Source organism: Sus scrofa, chromosome 1 (assembly GCF_054392235.1).
Source record: "Sus scrofa isolate SSC_HxYL_T2T_F1_AM1 chromosome 1, Sscrofa_HxYL_maternal_Yorkshire_Landrace_v2.0, whole genome shotgun sequence".
NCBI lineage: Eukaryota > Metazoa > Chordata > Mammalia > Artiodactyla > Suidae > Sus > Sus scrofa.
In genome coordinates, this window is record NC_139383.1 from 230,003,413 (window position 1) to 230,019,106 (window position 15,694).

At 41.6% G+C, this 15,694-nt stretch overlaps 1 protein-coding gene across 11 annotated transcripts in view; it reads right to left on the bottom strand.

Annotated features, from left to right (window-relative positions):
- Window positions 1-13,227: 13,227 nt before the first annotated feature.
- The window catches only part of VLDLR (very low density lipoprotein receptor), a 31,650-nt gene continuing 29,183 nt past the window's right edge, over window positions 13,228-15,694 (bottom strand). For 10 of the 11 annotated variants that reach the window (XR_014837310.1, XR_014837312.1, XR_014837313.1 and 7 more), the window contains 2 exons: window positions 14,736-14,905; window positions 13,228-13,884 (listed from right to left, as the gene is read on the bottom strand). Coding sequence is in view for 8 of the 11 variants with exons in the window: in XM_085012073.1 (XP_084868199.1) it covers window positions 13,849-13,884; window positions 14,736-14,905 (206 nt within the window). In the remaining 3 variants the exon portion in view is untranslated. 11 annotated transcript variants of the gene reach the window in all.

Consider the following 15,694-nt stretch of genomic DNA (forward strand, 5'->3'; position numbering starts at 1 on the left):
TCTGGGCGTGATATTCTATATATTTCCTTCTACGCTGTTAACTTTTTTTTTTTTTTTGTCTTTTTGCTATTTCTTGGGCCGCTCCCGCGGCATATGGAGGTTCCCAGGCTAGGGGTCGAATTGGAGCCACAGCCACCAGCCTACACCAGAGCCACAGCAACGCGGGATCCGAGCCGTGTCTGCAACCTACACCACAGCTCACGGCAACGCCGGATCCTTAACCCACTGAGCAAGGCCAGGGACTGAACCCGCGACCTCATGGTTCCTAGTCGGATTCGTTAACCACTGCGCCACGACGGGAACTCCTACACTGTTAACTTTTAAAAAAAACAGTACTGCAATTTGATTATCTGACTGCAGCCGCCACTCTCCATGAGTTTCACTTTATTGCATCAGCTCTTGGGATGGGATACTTCAGTGCCAACCAAAAGACTTAGTAACTCGCACTGAAAAAAATAACAATGTGAATTTGTTTTCAGACTGATACCATCATACTTTACAAGCTCTTTTCAGCTCATGAGTGAAAATACTTCCCCAAATATCAGTTTTATGAGAACATTCTTCAGATTTTTCTTCTCGCTACAACTCAATGCCTATATAGTAGTTAAGCAAGCACACCTTTCTCTAATAATGCTGTTGGGAGGGAAGCACAATTGACATCAATGGAAAATTCAGCAAATGGCTTTCATTTGGCATTTGTGTGAATGACTTGGCATTGTCAATATGGGTGGTGTTATTTTAAACATAGAACATCCTGCACAGTGATTTTCATTGTAAACCAGAAGTCCGTGACGTCAAACTTCAATACAGTTTCTTTCTGGGAAATGAACCTACAAAATGTACACAAAGCAAATGCCTTTTTTTTTTTTTTTTTTAAACAATCCTAAAAAAAAAAAAAAACCCTCACATTTGACTCACATTTGTATAGTACACATCTGTTACCCCATCTGGTCCTTATAACAACTATGTGAAGTGACTTAGTCACATTTAATCACTGACTCATTTTACAGATGAAAAAATGAAGGCTTGGAGATGAAAGAGAATTTACCAGGATTATAAAATGCCAGAAAATGGCAAAACCAAGACTGGAACTCAAATCTCATAACTCTGTTTCAGAAAAAATAGTAATAATAATAATAGTAATAAAATTAGTTTACTCAATTTAAAAAACTCTTAACTCCCATGCTTTTACTCCCATGCTTTTACTGTTAATGGCTCACTGCCTTTCTAGAGTGAAAACAGAGACGTGGTGATAAAGTGATTCCTCCTTTGCAGAACTCAAAATACACACACTTGGTATGTAATGTGGGGCAAGCTAATATTACTCCCCTGGTGTTGAATATTTTGTAAATAAACTCCCAAAAGTCATAGTTCCATAATGGAAAAAAAATTGTTAGGTTTTTGTTATAATACATTAATTTTGTCCATTAATATACTGTTTTGATGGTATATTAGAGAGCTTATGTATAGAATCTTAGGGAAAAGGAGGCTGTCATGGAAAATGTGAATTTATTTAAATGTATAAACCCCGGGGTATGGACGTTTTTAGAATTTGTAAATAGGCACCAGGAGATACAGGGATCTCTGAAATTAAATGTAAAATTTTGTATTTTTTTTTTCTTCTGGACAGATCCTTAGGTTTCATCCAACTTTAAAAAATTTTTCCTTTCCCACAACAAGGCCCAAATATTTCTCCATTTCCTGAGCTCTCAGAGAACTTACGGGTCAGCCTGCCATGTTTATTTGGAACCCATTGAGCACAGCTTTGCCCTGTTACTTACCTGTATCTATAAATAAGACAGATTTCATCTCAATCATCTGTGTTGGTTTCTGAGTACCCAGAATCCTACTGTGTGTGTAGGAGTGTTTAGTAAATTACAGATTCATGAATGTTGACTTTTAGTCCTCTGTTAATTAAGTCGAATTTTATTATCGACCCATTTTACAGATGGAGAATTGGAGGCTCAGAGCTGGAAGAGAATTTGCCAGGATTATAAAGCAATTAAGTGGCAAAAGGTAAGATCAGAACTCAAATCTCAGAACTCTTATCTTAGACTATACCAAACCTTGTGGGAATCAAGCCCTTTTGTGGCCATGCAAGGTAAGGTACTTAGTTGGCAAATTAATTCTAAATACAAAAATGCAGTAATTATCAAGATATAGGATGACTTTTTAGATAGTCTCAGCAACGCGTAGTAACTTGTGTAAGTGTTATCTCAGTTAATGTACGTGGTTATGTGTTTATTGGCTGGTTATGTGTTGATTTCAAAGATGGTGCTATTGTTGCTAGATATGTTCTGTAAGAGTTCCTCATTACGATGGCTGTGGATGGTATTAACCAATACGACAAATGATAATGCTCCCTGGCAGCACACTCAGTGATTTTTGCTGTTTCAAAATATTAAGTCTACCTTTATAGATGTAAGATTTTCTCTGATGGTATGTAAGCAAAAGACAGCTTTGTACTCCCTGAACATAAATCCACAAAAGACCCTCCAACTTGTATGGGGTATAGGGAATGTTCAGAATAGGTAAATAACCTCTTAAGGGAACTTATTTGAGACTATGCTTATCTGAAGGCATAGCGCTGGTCTGCTTGTTTACAAAATATTACTTGCATTTGTTGAACAAATAGTATTTGAACATTAAAAAGTGCCCAACTTCGTGCTATACAAGGGGTGGGGTGGGGTGGGGGCACAAAGATTACTACAGCTGAATTCTTACATTAAAGAAGCTTTTATTTCATTCAGTTGGGAAGCTACACACATAAAAATAGGTAATCTCAATATAGTGGTGTATATGTTATTATAGAATTACATGGTGGGTAGATAAGAGCCACAGGACCCAAACTGGGGCAACAGGGAAGGCTTCCTGGAGGAGGTGACATGTGAACCAAGTCTTAGAAGAGAGTAAGAGCCAAATGAGGGAAGGTGAGAGGAGCATGCAAAGCAGAGGGAAGAGTTTGAGCAAAGGCACAGATTTGGGAAGGAGGCAGCAGTTTGTGGAGGGAGGAGGGACTATAAACATCTGAGTGTTACCAGAGCTTGGTGTCTGGCCTGGGGAATTGCAGGAGAGAGAACTGGGTAGGAGGGGTGAGGTCATAGTGATGTTGAGCCTGAGCCTATGGAGCCCGGCTTTGATTCTGCATGCAATAAGAAGTCATCTAAGATAGGAGGTTCCATAGTCATATTTGCACTTTGGAAAGAGGACTCCATGGTTTGAAATACTGCAGCTCCTACAGGCTTTGGCAATGATGAGTGCTGTACACTAATCTGCAAAATGCTGAGCATAGGTCATCTAAAAGCCAATAAATGTCATAATTTGTGGCATCATCTGGAGTTACTCTGACTTTTAAGCAACAGATAATGCGGGTATGAACTTGCATGCCGCATTCTGTAGAGAGGCCATTGTCCTTGCCAAAAAGTTCGAAGAGTCCCTGGGGTGTGCTACTCTCTGAGTCCAAGCTCTTACAGCTGCTGAGTTAGTTCAGTTTGGTGAATGGATTGTTCTCTAAGTCCCTTACCTGTCTCGCTGCCCTTTCAACCCAGGTCTGGGACTGGGCTTCTTTCCAGGACTTTGATCAAAAGCCACTCACACAAGGTGTGAAGCATATGTCACCCCCTTTCCTGAAGGGCTGGAGAGGTAGAAAGTTTCACATCACAGAAAATGTCAGCAGTCCAGAATTGCCAGTTAGATGTTCCCGATGGAGCCCATGGGTTGATGGAGGGGAGGGCACTGCCCACTAAGGCGACCTGGTAGGCAGACAGGCAGGCAGGCACTTTCCACCCTCTGCCCAAGGCCTCTCTTCACAATGCAAAGCAAATTCGCAGTCTGTAACTCACTCCCCAAAGCCAGCCCAGGAACTCCGTGGGCCAGAACCAAAGATTTTCCTTCTCTTGCAGTACTATCAAGATTTCCTTTTCTGGGATATTTTCAGCCCTCCTGCCAAGGCAAAAGAAGCTAAGTTAGTTTGGGTTTTGAACAGTGTTTTTTCACCTTCCTCATTTCACTGGATTTCTTGAGAGAACTAGAAGTTCCGTACAAACTGGTGTACCACTTTGGGCAAATTGGCGCTATTAATTAGGCCCATTGAACTCTTATCTGTCCCCTAATGGAGACGTTCAGAGAGTGCTGGGAACAGTGCCTGCTGCAGGGGAGGGCGACGCTGGGAACATGGCACGTAGCCTCTAGCCTCAGCCTTCTCCTCTCTGGATCCTGAGATATGAAATATTGGTTGTCTTTTCCAAATGGAAATAGGTACGGGGCTGCTATCTGGGAAGAGGTTGTTTTCTGTTTCTAAGCTGTTTTAAGATTTGGCTTCTTTTCTCTGCATGGATGTCCTACAGAGACTCACCTGACTTCTTAAAATAAAGATCCTTTCCTCTAAAAGAGGAAAGATCTTATACTTAAAAAAAAAATCTTTTCTTCAGATTTTGGGTCCTAGAAGGCTCTTGTTTTCCCCACACAGTGTCCTTCTCCTTCTTTTTTTTTTCCCATTAAGTCTCACAAGCTCTTGTTGAATTTTTAGGCTTATTAGGAGAGTAAATATTACTCTGTGGGTGATGTACATAGGATATTGTCTGAATGGGGGCTGTTTGCTGAGTAAATGTAGGCAGACAATTTCTGCTTCCCCAACCGGGACAAGTTACCAACTCTCTCAGACAGGCACAAGACTCAGTGACATAGGGATCCCTTTCAACCCAGAAATACTGGGTCCTGGAATTTCTTGGGGAAGGTATTTTTGATAATTCACCAATGCCTTTAGAAACACAGGTGGGTCTCAGGGAACATAGACGGCTGTTGGGTAGATGAAACATGCTGGATCCAGTCTAAAACCATTACGCTGAAAAAGAAAATTGTGCTACCTAGAGAAAACATGCTTAAAGAGAGCATTGCTCCAGAGTTAGCACAAAAGGATCCTGCCAGATGTGTATCTGGAAGGGCATTGCCTCAAAGGTAGGGAGGGACTCCTTTTGAATGGGTGCAACACTTGTCGTTGCACAGACTGGTAGTAATGTTCAGGGCTCCTCTCTTCTTTCTGAGAGTCAGACTTCCTCTGTTAAGGGAAGAAGCCTGGCTTTTCCCCCAGCCTCTGTGCAGCCTCGTTGAGTTTCTCCACTGGTGACAGGGTTGTGCCTGTCATCTTTGCTCAGTGAGGGCGCAGCCAAACTGATATCCTTCAGGCAGAGAGCACAGCTGAGATAGGAACCAGCTTGCTTTTCCTGGATGAAGGGACCCACTATTAGGACACATCTGCCATGTCAGGGAGGTGGTGTGTACACATGAGTGGGTGGATGTGAAGTACAGCTTCCTTCTGGTCTAAGCCATGGCCATCCACCTGCCCCACTGCCAGTCTCTGAACATATCTCCCTGCTTTCACCCCTGCCACCTCTTCTCAACAAAGCAGTCAGCATGATCCCTTTAAAATGTGATGTCCCTCTGCTGCCCCTAAACCATTTTAAGCTGTCCCATCCTTAAAAATCCTAAATCCCAACCCAGCCCTTGAAGTCTACACTTGGTCTTTGCTGCCCCACCCCCTCGTTGGTCACTTCCACAGCTGCCTTGCTTTTTCGTAGACAAAATAAACATGCTCCTGCTCAGGACTTCCGCCACAGTTCCTCCACGTTCTCTGCCCAAGTCACCTCCTTGGAGGGCTTTCTTGATTCCTGTCCCTAAAGTAGCTCATTCTAATTCTCTACCCCCTGCTCCGTTTTGTTTTTCTTTGGAGTTCTTATCAATACCTAACATATTAAATGTCTGTTCGCATCCCTCACTCCCAGCTAGAATGAGCACCATGATGGATGGGGCTTTGGCTTGCCTTGTCCTCCACTGGTTCCCAAGAATCCAGAACAAAGCCTGGCACATAGGAGGTGTTGGACAAATACAGACAAATGAGGTGTGTGTGTGTGTGTGTGTGTGTGTAGGGGAAGTAATTTTGAAGAGCTTGGTTCATATACATCCTTCCTCACTTTCATTAAAAGTTCCAGAATTTTCGCATGTTTCCTGCTGATCAATTTGGGATATGCCAATTATAAAACCGTCTTTGAACCTTTCAGAAACTGTCACTGTAAGTCCATTGAGGCCAGGGAAGAAATGCCCATTGTTACCTGGTCATCTAAAGTTACCATCCAGCATTTATAAGCCCTCCTCCGGAAATCACAGAGGTATTTGCTTGGGCTCAGGTAAAAAGGCAAGTTTGCTTTTAGCTTTAAAGTACCAGTCCTCAGCAAAATTTATGTGTAAATGGGTGAATTCAAGAAAACATAAATGACTGTGGGTTTAAAATATAACCTCTGCCCTCAGCCAACCATTGGGCAAGAAACTGCCTCTCAATTAGAGCCTAGAGCATTGGTTAAATATTCAGCCCCCCACATTTAGCATCTTCCACACTTTGTAGTTTACAAGTTCATCACATTTAATGAGCAAGATAAATCCAAAGAACATGCTGGCCTCACCTTCCAGAGGAGTACAAACTTGAAAATCTTCTCCCCCCACTGATTAAACAGACCAGTGAACTTAAGCCAGTCACCTGTGCTCTTCACTGAGCAGAGGGTCACACACACAAGGTTTTCTGCAGAGTTTATAGGTACAGCACAATTAACCCTCAGTTCTTGGAGTAAAAAAAAGATCTTCATTTGCCAACATTTCAAGGGAAGACCTAAGAAGGAACACTTGCAAATGGGATTTAACAACAGTGCAGACCAAAATTAGATCTCCAAATGGACATGAATAAAGAATTTTAATTTTGCTTAAAAAAATGAATTATGGAGTTCCCGTCGTGCAGCAGTGGAAACAAATCCGACTGGGAACCATGAGGTTTCATGTTCGATCCCTGGCCTTGTTCAGTGGTTTAAGGATCTGGCATTGCCATGAGCTGTGGTATAGGTCTCAGATGCGGCTCGGATCTGGTGTTGCTGTGGCTCTGGCGTAGGCTGGCAGCTGTAGCTCTGATTAGACCCCTAGCCTGGGAAGCTCCATATGCCACAGATGTGGCCCTAAAAAAACACAAAAGATTTTCTTTTCTGAGGAGATGTTCATTTGTGCTGGATATTAGATTCCAGTTATAAGTGATGGACTTGGAGAAGAGACTTGTGGTTGCCTGATGGGAAGGGGAGGGAGTGGGAGGGATCAGGAACTTGGGCTTATCAGACACAACTTAGAATAGATTTACAAGGAGATCCTGCTGAATAGCATTGAGAACTTTGTCTAGATACTCATGTTGCAACAGAAGAAAGGGTGGGGGAAAAACTGTAATTGTAATGTATACATGTAAGGATAACCTGACCCCCTTGCTGTACAGTGGGAAAAAAAAAAAAAAACACAAAAGAAAAAAAAGAATTAGGATTTTTTAGGCACTAGAGAGGAAATAACAGTCGTTATTTGAGTAAAGCACTTTATAAGTATTGCCTGTCTCTCTCATGAGAACCCTATGCAGGCAAGTATTAGGATTTTCTGAGGAGGACAGAAGTTTGGATGGTAAGCAACTTACCTGTGGCCACATCTAGTTAAGTGGAAGAGGAAACACCCAAACCCACGTTTCTCTCACTGCAAAGCTGGTATTCACTCAGGATTTCACTCATGAAGTGAATCTTAAATTCATTAAGGATACACTGTTGAGTTTTTCTTTTCTTTCTTTCTTTTTTTTTTTTTTTAACGATTTCTCTTTCCCTCAATTTATTTTCTTCCCATTTCTCTCTGAGCCAATTTCAAGGTTTAGCACCCAGTGGAACTCAAATCTTGGGGAACCATTGCTTGGGAAAAGTTTCACATGTAAAATCTATCCCTGAGGCTCACAAAAATTTTGTCTTATCATAAATACAAATTTCGACATGACCACTTAAGAGCTGATGAAAGGAAAGTATTAAAATGATTTTTCTTGCTTGTCAAGGCCCGTCTTGGCCTGTCACCCTGGAGCTTCCCCACTTTCAGGCCTGTTCTCTGTCACCCACAGGGAGGAAGCTCTGGCCTAACATTCCTTGGTAATAGTGGCTTTGAGTTTTGTTTTTCTCATGGGAGGGGTAGAAAGGCAGAGTTGAGAGGGTGCCTATGGTGAGGCATTAAGTTTACCTCTAAATACAGCACAGAAATGGGGATCTCTCATTCTTTCACCTTGGTAAGTCTTGGTCTGGCTCTAGTTGGTTCCTAACAAGGGGTGACTGAGCCATCTTCAATGACTCAGTTGTGAAAAGAAGAAAGATTTGGGTAAAAACTTTTTAAAGGTTCCCTCAAAAAAGGAAAGACTCACCATGACTATTTAAAAAATAAACTTTATTGAAATTACAGGTACAGTTCATTAATAGAAGAAAGGTTTAGCTCCAGTCCGCAGGATGGGATGTGTTCCAACATGTGGCTCTAGAATCCTGCAGATCCTGAGCGTGATAATTGGCTGTACCCTCTGGACTCCTGAGGCATTACCTGCTCTTCAATCACATTTTGGTATCAAGTGACATTTTTAAAAGGCCAAGATAGTTTTGTCAAAGCCAGTCATTCCGTTCAAAGGATTCTTTTCCCTCTGTGCACGTGTGAAATGTGAGCCCAGGTCTTAGGGGTAGATTCCAGAACACCTAAGATTCAGTCCTAGAATCACAGTGTCATCACTCCAGGAACTCAAGTCCCAGTTCCTTCTGTCTTCTTGGGCATGTACCTCCTCAGGAGAGCCTCAGAATTTAAGATTTGTGTTACAGCTTGTTTTTCCCAGTATCTTTATACACAGGAATGAGGTTGCATGTCTATAAATTCCTTGAGGGATTCTTTTTCTTTCATGTTGCCAACCAATAATCTACTTCTCCTTCATATGATAGCCAAGGAAAATAATTCTGGAATTCCTAGCATCTTGTAGGCATGGCGTAGAACTAACACAGTTATCCTGTTCTGACCTGATGTGGAGGTGCTAGCGTCACACCTCCTTTGCATGGCCATATTGGGAGCCAGCCCTCTGGGCATTTGAGAAGCATGCTAAGGTCAGTAGTAAAGGGAACAAAGAAAACATAGAACGTGACATTCAACTTAACCTTTCCACAGTACTGCCTCCTTTTCTGAGAGGAGATGCCAGTAAGTACATAGGGTATGGAAGCATCTGTAATTTGTAGCCTCAGTTTTCACATCTATAAAATGGGGATTACACTTACCCATTCAGGTTATTGTGAAGATCAAACAAAATGCATGAAAGCATTTATTTATCACATTACTAAACAGATGGTAAGAAGGAAGACTCAAAGTGCTTTAGCTGCACCCAAAGCCTGTGCAAGTCTCTAGATATTTACTTCCATGTCTTAGGTCAAAAGGTTGAGGCAGAAACACACCAACTCTGTTTTTAGGGTTTAAACCATGTAATCCTTTAAGTCTTTTAAAACTACACAAAGGTGCTATCACCACCTGAATTTCAACTTAGATCTCATCAGACAGGTATAGTGGAAAACACATAGGGGCAGGGTCTAATGAGTGTTACACTCAGTGAGTTAAATTACCTGTGGTTCTCACCGGTCAGGTCTCTCACCAGTTTCTAAATTGTGCCACCATAAATAAAATTTGAGGCATGCCATTGAGAGTGACATTTAGCAGTGACGTGTACCTCGTACCTGCTAAATGCCAGACACAGGGCTGAGCTTTGCTGTGTGTTCTCTCTTCATCCTTCCCATGTCATGGCGACACGGTCCCCACCATCTGTTTACAGAGTGGCTGAGTAATTTGCCCAGAGTGCCACATGCAGGTCTGACATAGCAGTCTGTGCTCTTAACTTCCTCACTGCCGATCTTTTCCCTTAAGTATAGTGAAGAACAAAAGTGATTGTGATGTGCCATAGGGTCACCTGCAGAGCCTGCATTTCCACTCTCAGCCTGCCCTCCTCCTGCCTCAGTGACTGTGAAAGGAAGGAGACTGACCAATGGGGCTGTCGGTCAGTGGTTCCACCTTGTTCCAGTCTCTCAGATGAGCCAAGTTCAAAACACTGCACGCATTCGGGAGACATGATGGAGAGAAGAGACACTACTGCAGTCCATTTCTTAGTAGCATTCCCATGGGTTCCCAAACTTCACATAAAAGACCTCACTGATCTCTCACAGCCAGCTGTTCCTGTGTGAAAGTCGATGGGAATGAGGTGCGTACAAAGAAGGCTGATCATGCTTCCCATGGGGCTATTTTGAGCTGGAAAGCTTCCATGCTTGATTTGAGATAAATAAGCCAAAAAATGCCACTGTCTAATCTTCAAATTCATTCCCTCTGTATTTGGAAACATGATACTTGAGAAGCCTTTTTCCACTTTTACGTATCCCTGGACTCGCACAATTGAGGATGTTATGGCTGAAGCATGGCCATACAATTCTCAACTTTTCCAAAGAGTCAGGAAAGAATTTTCCCAATATAATTCTCAGATAATTCTGAATTTTCCCAAAGAATACTTCATTGTAAAACGGAAGGCCCCAAATCAGTGATAAAGACCAGTAGGTTGTATTTTTCATTTTTGGACCTAAGTTATGACAGCAGAAGTATAGATGATTTTTTTATTTCTATTTTTGGCCACCCTGCAGCACATGGAGCTCCCAGGCCAGGGATCAGATCCAAGCCACAGTCTCGACCTAAGCTGAAGCTTGTGGCAATGCTGGATCCTTAACCCACTGTGCCAGGCCAGGGATTGAACCTTGGTCCCAGCACTCCCAAAATGCTGCCAATCCCATGCGCCACAGAAGGAGCTCCTGCAGATGCTTTTTGAGAGCTCCCCCACCGTTAAAAGCAAGGCTTCTAGCTTCTGTTTGGGTTCAAAATAATAAACTGTTTCACAGGTTAAGAATTCTAGGAAATTACTTGTTAGACTGCATGACACTGGAGTACACCCATGAGAACATTAAAGATTGTTCAAAGGTAAACATATTTAGATCTCCTGTTTCTAAAGGTTAACTGAGGAGTTAGTCCTTTAAATGCCCTATAAGTTTGCCGTTTAAAGCCTGTCTTCTCATTTTTGGGGAAGGGCCATCAGACTTCCAAAGATATAAAGAACAGAAGCAAGCACCAAAGTTGATGTGTCAACATTTTTGTTCTGTGTTCATTAAGAATAGAACAGCATAGGCTTAGAAACATACCAAGACTTTAAGATTGCAATGGAAATGTTTTCAGAGACCTGATTGAATAACTGGACTACTCTTTGCCAAATAGCTTGCAAAGGACACACAAAAATCTGGACTCAGAGACTTGGCTGGATATTTTTACCAGAGGCCACCAATCTGTTTATTCATCTTTCATGAGGCTTTGTGGCAACTGGTAAAGTCTCTGGAGGACTTTCTTCCTGTGACTTTGTATGACAGGCTCACTTAACTCCATATATCCTCCATTAGTGTTTGGTATGCTTCATATTTTATCTCTTAATTCTCATTTCCTGCATCAAACTCTAGAGACACAGCTAAATTACAGCACTATGTTTCACCTAAGATTCTTTAAAGTTCTGGTATGGATACTGATGTAAAAGGCTCTAGTCCCCCAAGAACCAATACTGAATTGACTGGCCATGGAACTGTTATAATTGCCATAGAAATATGTAGTTACTTCATTTCTTCAAGTGATTTTGTACCTCTTAAGTTAGACTTTCTGTCCTTGGTTACTTATGGTGGAGGGCAAAGTAAAGTTATAAGATGCCTTAGACTCTTTGAAGGTTGGAAATTGGGACCTAGGACCTGAGGGAACACACTAGCAACTGGAATCCAGGAGAGGATGGAGAATCTGCTTGATTTTATCTTTAAAAGCTATGACTTTGAGCCTTATAGTTGGTTAATCCTGAATAACCCATGAAATGAGGGAAAACACTGGTATCTTGAAGGTTCCTAGGAGGGACTGCTATGTTGCTCCACATGAATAAACCAATCATGGGGTTTTGTACCAGAGTAAGGTCAAAGTACCAGTCAACCAAATGGCTTTTAGAGTTTACATAGGATGAATGCTCACCTACTTATCAAGTAGGCACTTCAGACACCTCACATGAGCAGGTCACATCCTGTTTAGTGTAATGACTATTTAAAGATGAAGCAACAGCTGGTTAGCCGAGTCCTACCTTCACAACATCCTTTTCTTCTGTATACTTGAACTCTCTAAATCTCCCACAAAATAGGGTCCACATCTATTTTTCACTTTCATCCATTCAACCAAAATCACAACAGGTTACCTATTAAACAAGACAACAAAAGCAACTTCATCTAGGACTATTGATCTCTTTGCCTAAGCCAGCAACAGGATTTCAACTCTATATTCCATACGCTATGGACTATGCTTCATCCACCAATCCATTTAGCTACTCAATATTTTCTGTTCATCCTTTTGCTACTGAATTGTCATTCAACCCATGAAGACTGCTGCATCATCTTCAGTTGACTCTTGGACTTAGAGCATCTTCTCAGGGTTTAAGCCTTGCTCGTTGGCTTCTTGAGGCTTTAGAGGAAGAAATGGCCAATCTGATGGAAAACTTAGGCAAGCCCTGTGCTACTTTTTCTTCTACCCAAATTCCTTTTCTACCTTTCATATGAAACATTTCAGAAATTGTCCACAGAAGGAATCCATCCTAGGCCAGCCAGGCTGACAAGGTAGATCATCTTATTCTCCATGAAGTCACTTTAGAACAGTGGTTTTCACATTTTAGTTTCCATCAGAATCACCTGGAGGGCTTCTGAAAACACATATTCCTGGACCTCACCCTCAGTTTCAGATTCAGCAGGTCCAGGATGGGGCCTGAGAATGTGTATGCTTAAGTTCCCAGGTGATGCAGATGCTAACCTTAACCCACTGAGAAGCACTGCCTGAGGTTGTTCAAGAAGGGCACCGTTACCTCCCTACCTCTCTTCAGGGTTGACTGTCTAGACTTGTAAAAGAAGAAAGTCCTTACCCATGCTTGGAATGCACTTGTCCTTGAACAATATATAATAACAGGATATGGAAAACAGAGACTTAAGTATAGAGAAGCAGAACTGATAGAAATCTTGGTCTATACTACTGGAAACAAATTAATGAGAACAGGAACTTTCCTCAAACAAGAAGAATTCTAGGTGCAGGCTAACTAGCTTCTTTTACAAAATGAGAAATACTTGGGGAGGCAAGTATGAAGTGGTAGCTCACTCTTTTGGTACTTGGTTGTAAGAGAAACAAACGAAATTAGAGGCTTAGTTACACAACATCTATAGCTCATATTTAGAAGACCTGATACTACTCAAGATGTTTACTGAAGTTTATCCTAGAGAAATAGGCACAAACCATGGTTAAGCTGCTTGGTTTAATTTTTTTAGCACTTGGAAAAAACAATGTACAGTAGTTTGAACACTTAGTCTTTGCAAACCTCCATTGAGGTCAAAGATTTCATTCATAGTACAAAATTAGTTTACAAATTTTTTTGGCAATTTCATCTTAGTAACCCGTTTTATCCTATTGCCATTGTCCCAACCATTGAAAAAGTTTACAATAATTTACATAGAAATATTTTCAAAGTGCTTAAGAATAGTGATTGTTCTCTGGGATATTTACAGATGGCCTATACAATGTATGTACAGGTGGTATACACTATAGCACAGGTTTCACTGCTGGAATATGGCTTTCTAGGGAAAGTGCATATTTGGCCAGAGGTGGCAATACTGTTGAGAAATTCAAGGGTTACAGATACTTTTGGTAACCATATCCAAAGCTGAAGTAGAATGTGGACGGGTGTATTTACAAAAGTTATATAAAAATGGTTAAGTATACAGGCTTGATCCACACAAAGATATCTTGATGTTCTTCCAAACTGGAGGAAGAAAGAGGCTTCAGCTGCTGGCTTGGTTACCATTCCGATGTGGGGGTATTACTGGTTTAGACCTCAAAGGTGGTGACTTGTCTCAGAGGTCAAGCTAGGTCATCATCTGTGCTTACAACTGATATCTGTGGAAAAGAAAAAGCATGGAATGAGTTTGGTGACCCCTCAGTAGCAACTTCAGTCTCTAAAATGAATCTTGCTTTTGAGTTGGTCATTTAGGGACCAGAGGTGCACAGAAGGGAAGCCAGATCCCAAACAGTATTGAGATGCATCATGGATGCATTTTAACTTGAATTCAACTATATCTTTCTTGGTAGAGAAAGAAAAGAGCGTGACTGATGCTGCCTGTTCTACTTAATGATCTTAAGACCTGGAGAAAAATGTGTGAACACCTGTATGCCATGAACTGACCATCACTTTTGTTTTGCTAGAGCTTGAGGGAGCACTTAGCACTTGTTCTGACTATTCCTTAAGTGAAGGCCAAGTACTCCATGTGGGTTTCAATGGAAGAATATATGACTGACTCTACTGCTAAAGGGAAAGCTAATCATCTGAGGCAGGCTAAGTCATTTGCAAGCATTTGGTCATTTTGGCTAAATGAATCTTCCTCTGTACTTTAGTCAACCCCCTATATAGGATATACCAATTTATTTGTAAGTATCCAGGAGGCAGCTGATTTAACAGTCCAAAAAAGACATCCTTGGTTCATGCTAATAGTTTCTATAACCCCAAATAGTGTAGTGATGACCTTAAGTTGACTTAATTGTCATTCTGTTTGGGGCAAATGCTTGTTACCTGACTTATTTATGTTGTAACGGGCTAGACTGTCTAATCTCCAGGTAGTGGATAATGTATTTAGTGGCCCCATGATTCTAATGGCTCTTCCTGGCCCAGAAAGCCATAGCTTGAGTTGTGGTCTCCTTTGTAAAAAGTCTTACTGCAAGTCATGGTACACAAAGACACAAAGCTGACTTACTGCTGGGTACGTATGTCCAACAGAAGCACTGTGTCTACCAATGTCTATTGACAGGTCCTCTTCAGTGGTCTTCAAGTACACAGGATTATCAAAATTCATGCTTTTCATGTTCTTGTGTTGCCAGTTCCGCCACATCAGGTAGCCACCTACTGCTGCCATTGCTAAGAGCACTGAAAAAAAGTTAGAAGGTGACTGAGCAAGGCCTGATGTCAAAACATACAGAAAAGATCATGCTCAAGAATCTGTGATAATTTACATGAGTGAAAGTTTCATGTTTGGTGAAGCTGGGATAACTAACAGAATATAAGTGGGCGAGAAGCTTAAAACAAGTTCAGACCATTGATTGTTTTATTCTAAAGACTGGCGTTCATCAGCTGGACACATGTAGAATCCTGGGCCCCTTTTCTCAGGCTGACTGAATGCAAACTGCAGAAGCTTCTGGAGTGCTCTTCAAGTGGTCCTCTTGGTGTGTTAGCCAAGCTTGGAATCCAGTAATTTAGGATAAAGCGGCCATTATAGTAGAGTGCCTTAGAACTCACATCTTCTAATAGCTTGAGAGGTTCTTCTCCCTGGGTTTGAACATTCTTCATGATTTTTAATTTACCCTCTACGAGTTCTGTAATGCCTTAAGAACTCACTTAAGCATCTGTGTATCTACTCTGTATGAAGTATCATACATATTTCAAAGGGGAACAGAACAGGACTCTTCATTTGAAGGGACTTATCACAAAAGGAGATGAGCCAGATGAACAACTCTGAAGTTGAGAGTTCTAAGCATCTTGCATGTAATGGTTGAACATTCATCACTGCCCATAGCTGTGCTAAGGATACCACTGTAGAGAAGGCTAGGGACCCAGAAGTCAGTGTGTAGGGCTGGGCAGGGAGCAAAGGTAATTCAGTGTCACAAGTGCTACGACAGTGCAAGCAGCCATGGAAAGGCGTCTCTAGATGAACTAGAA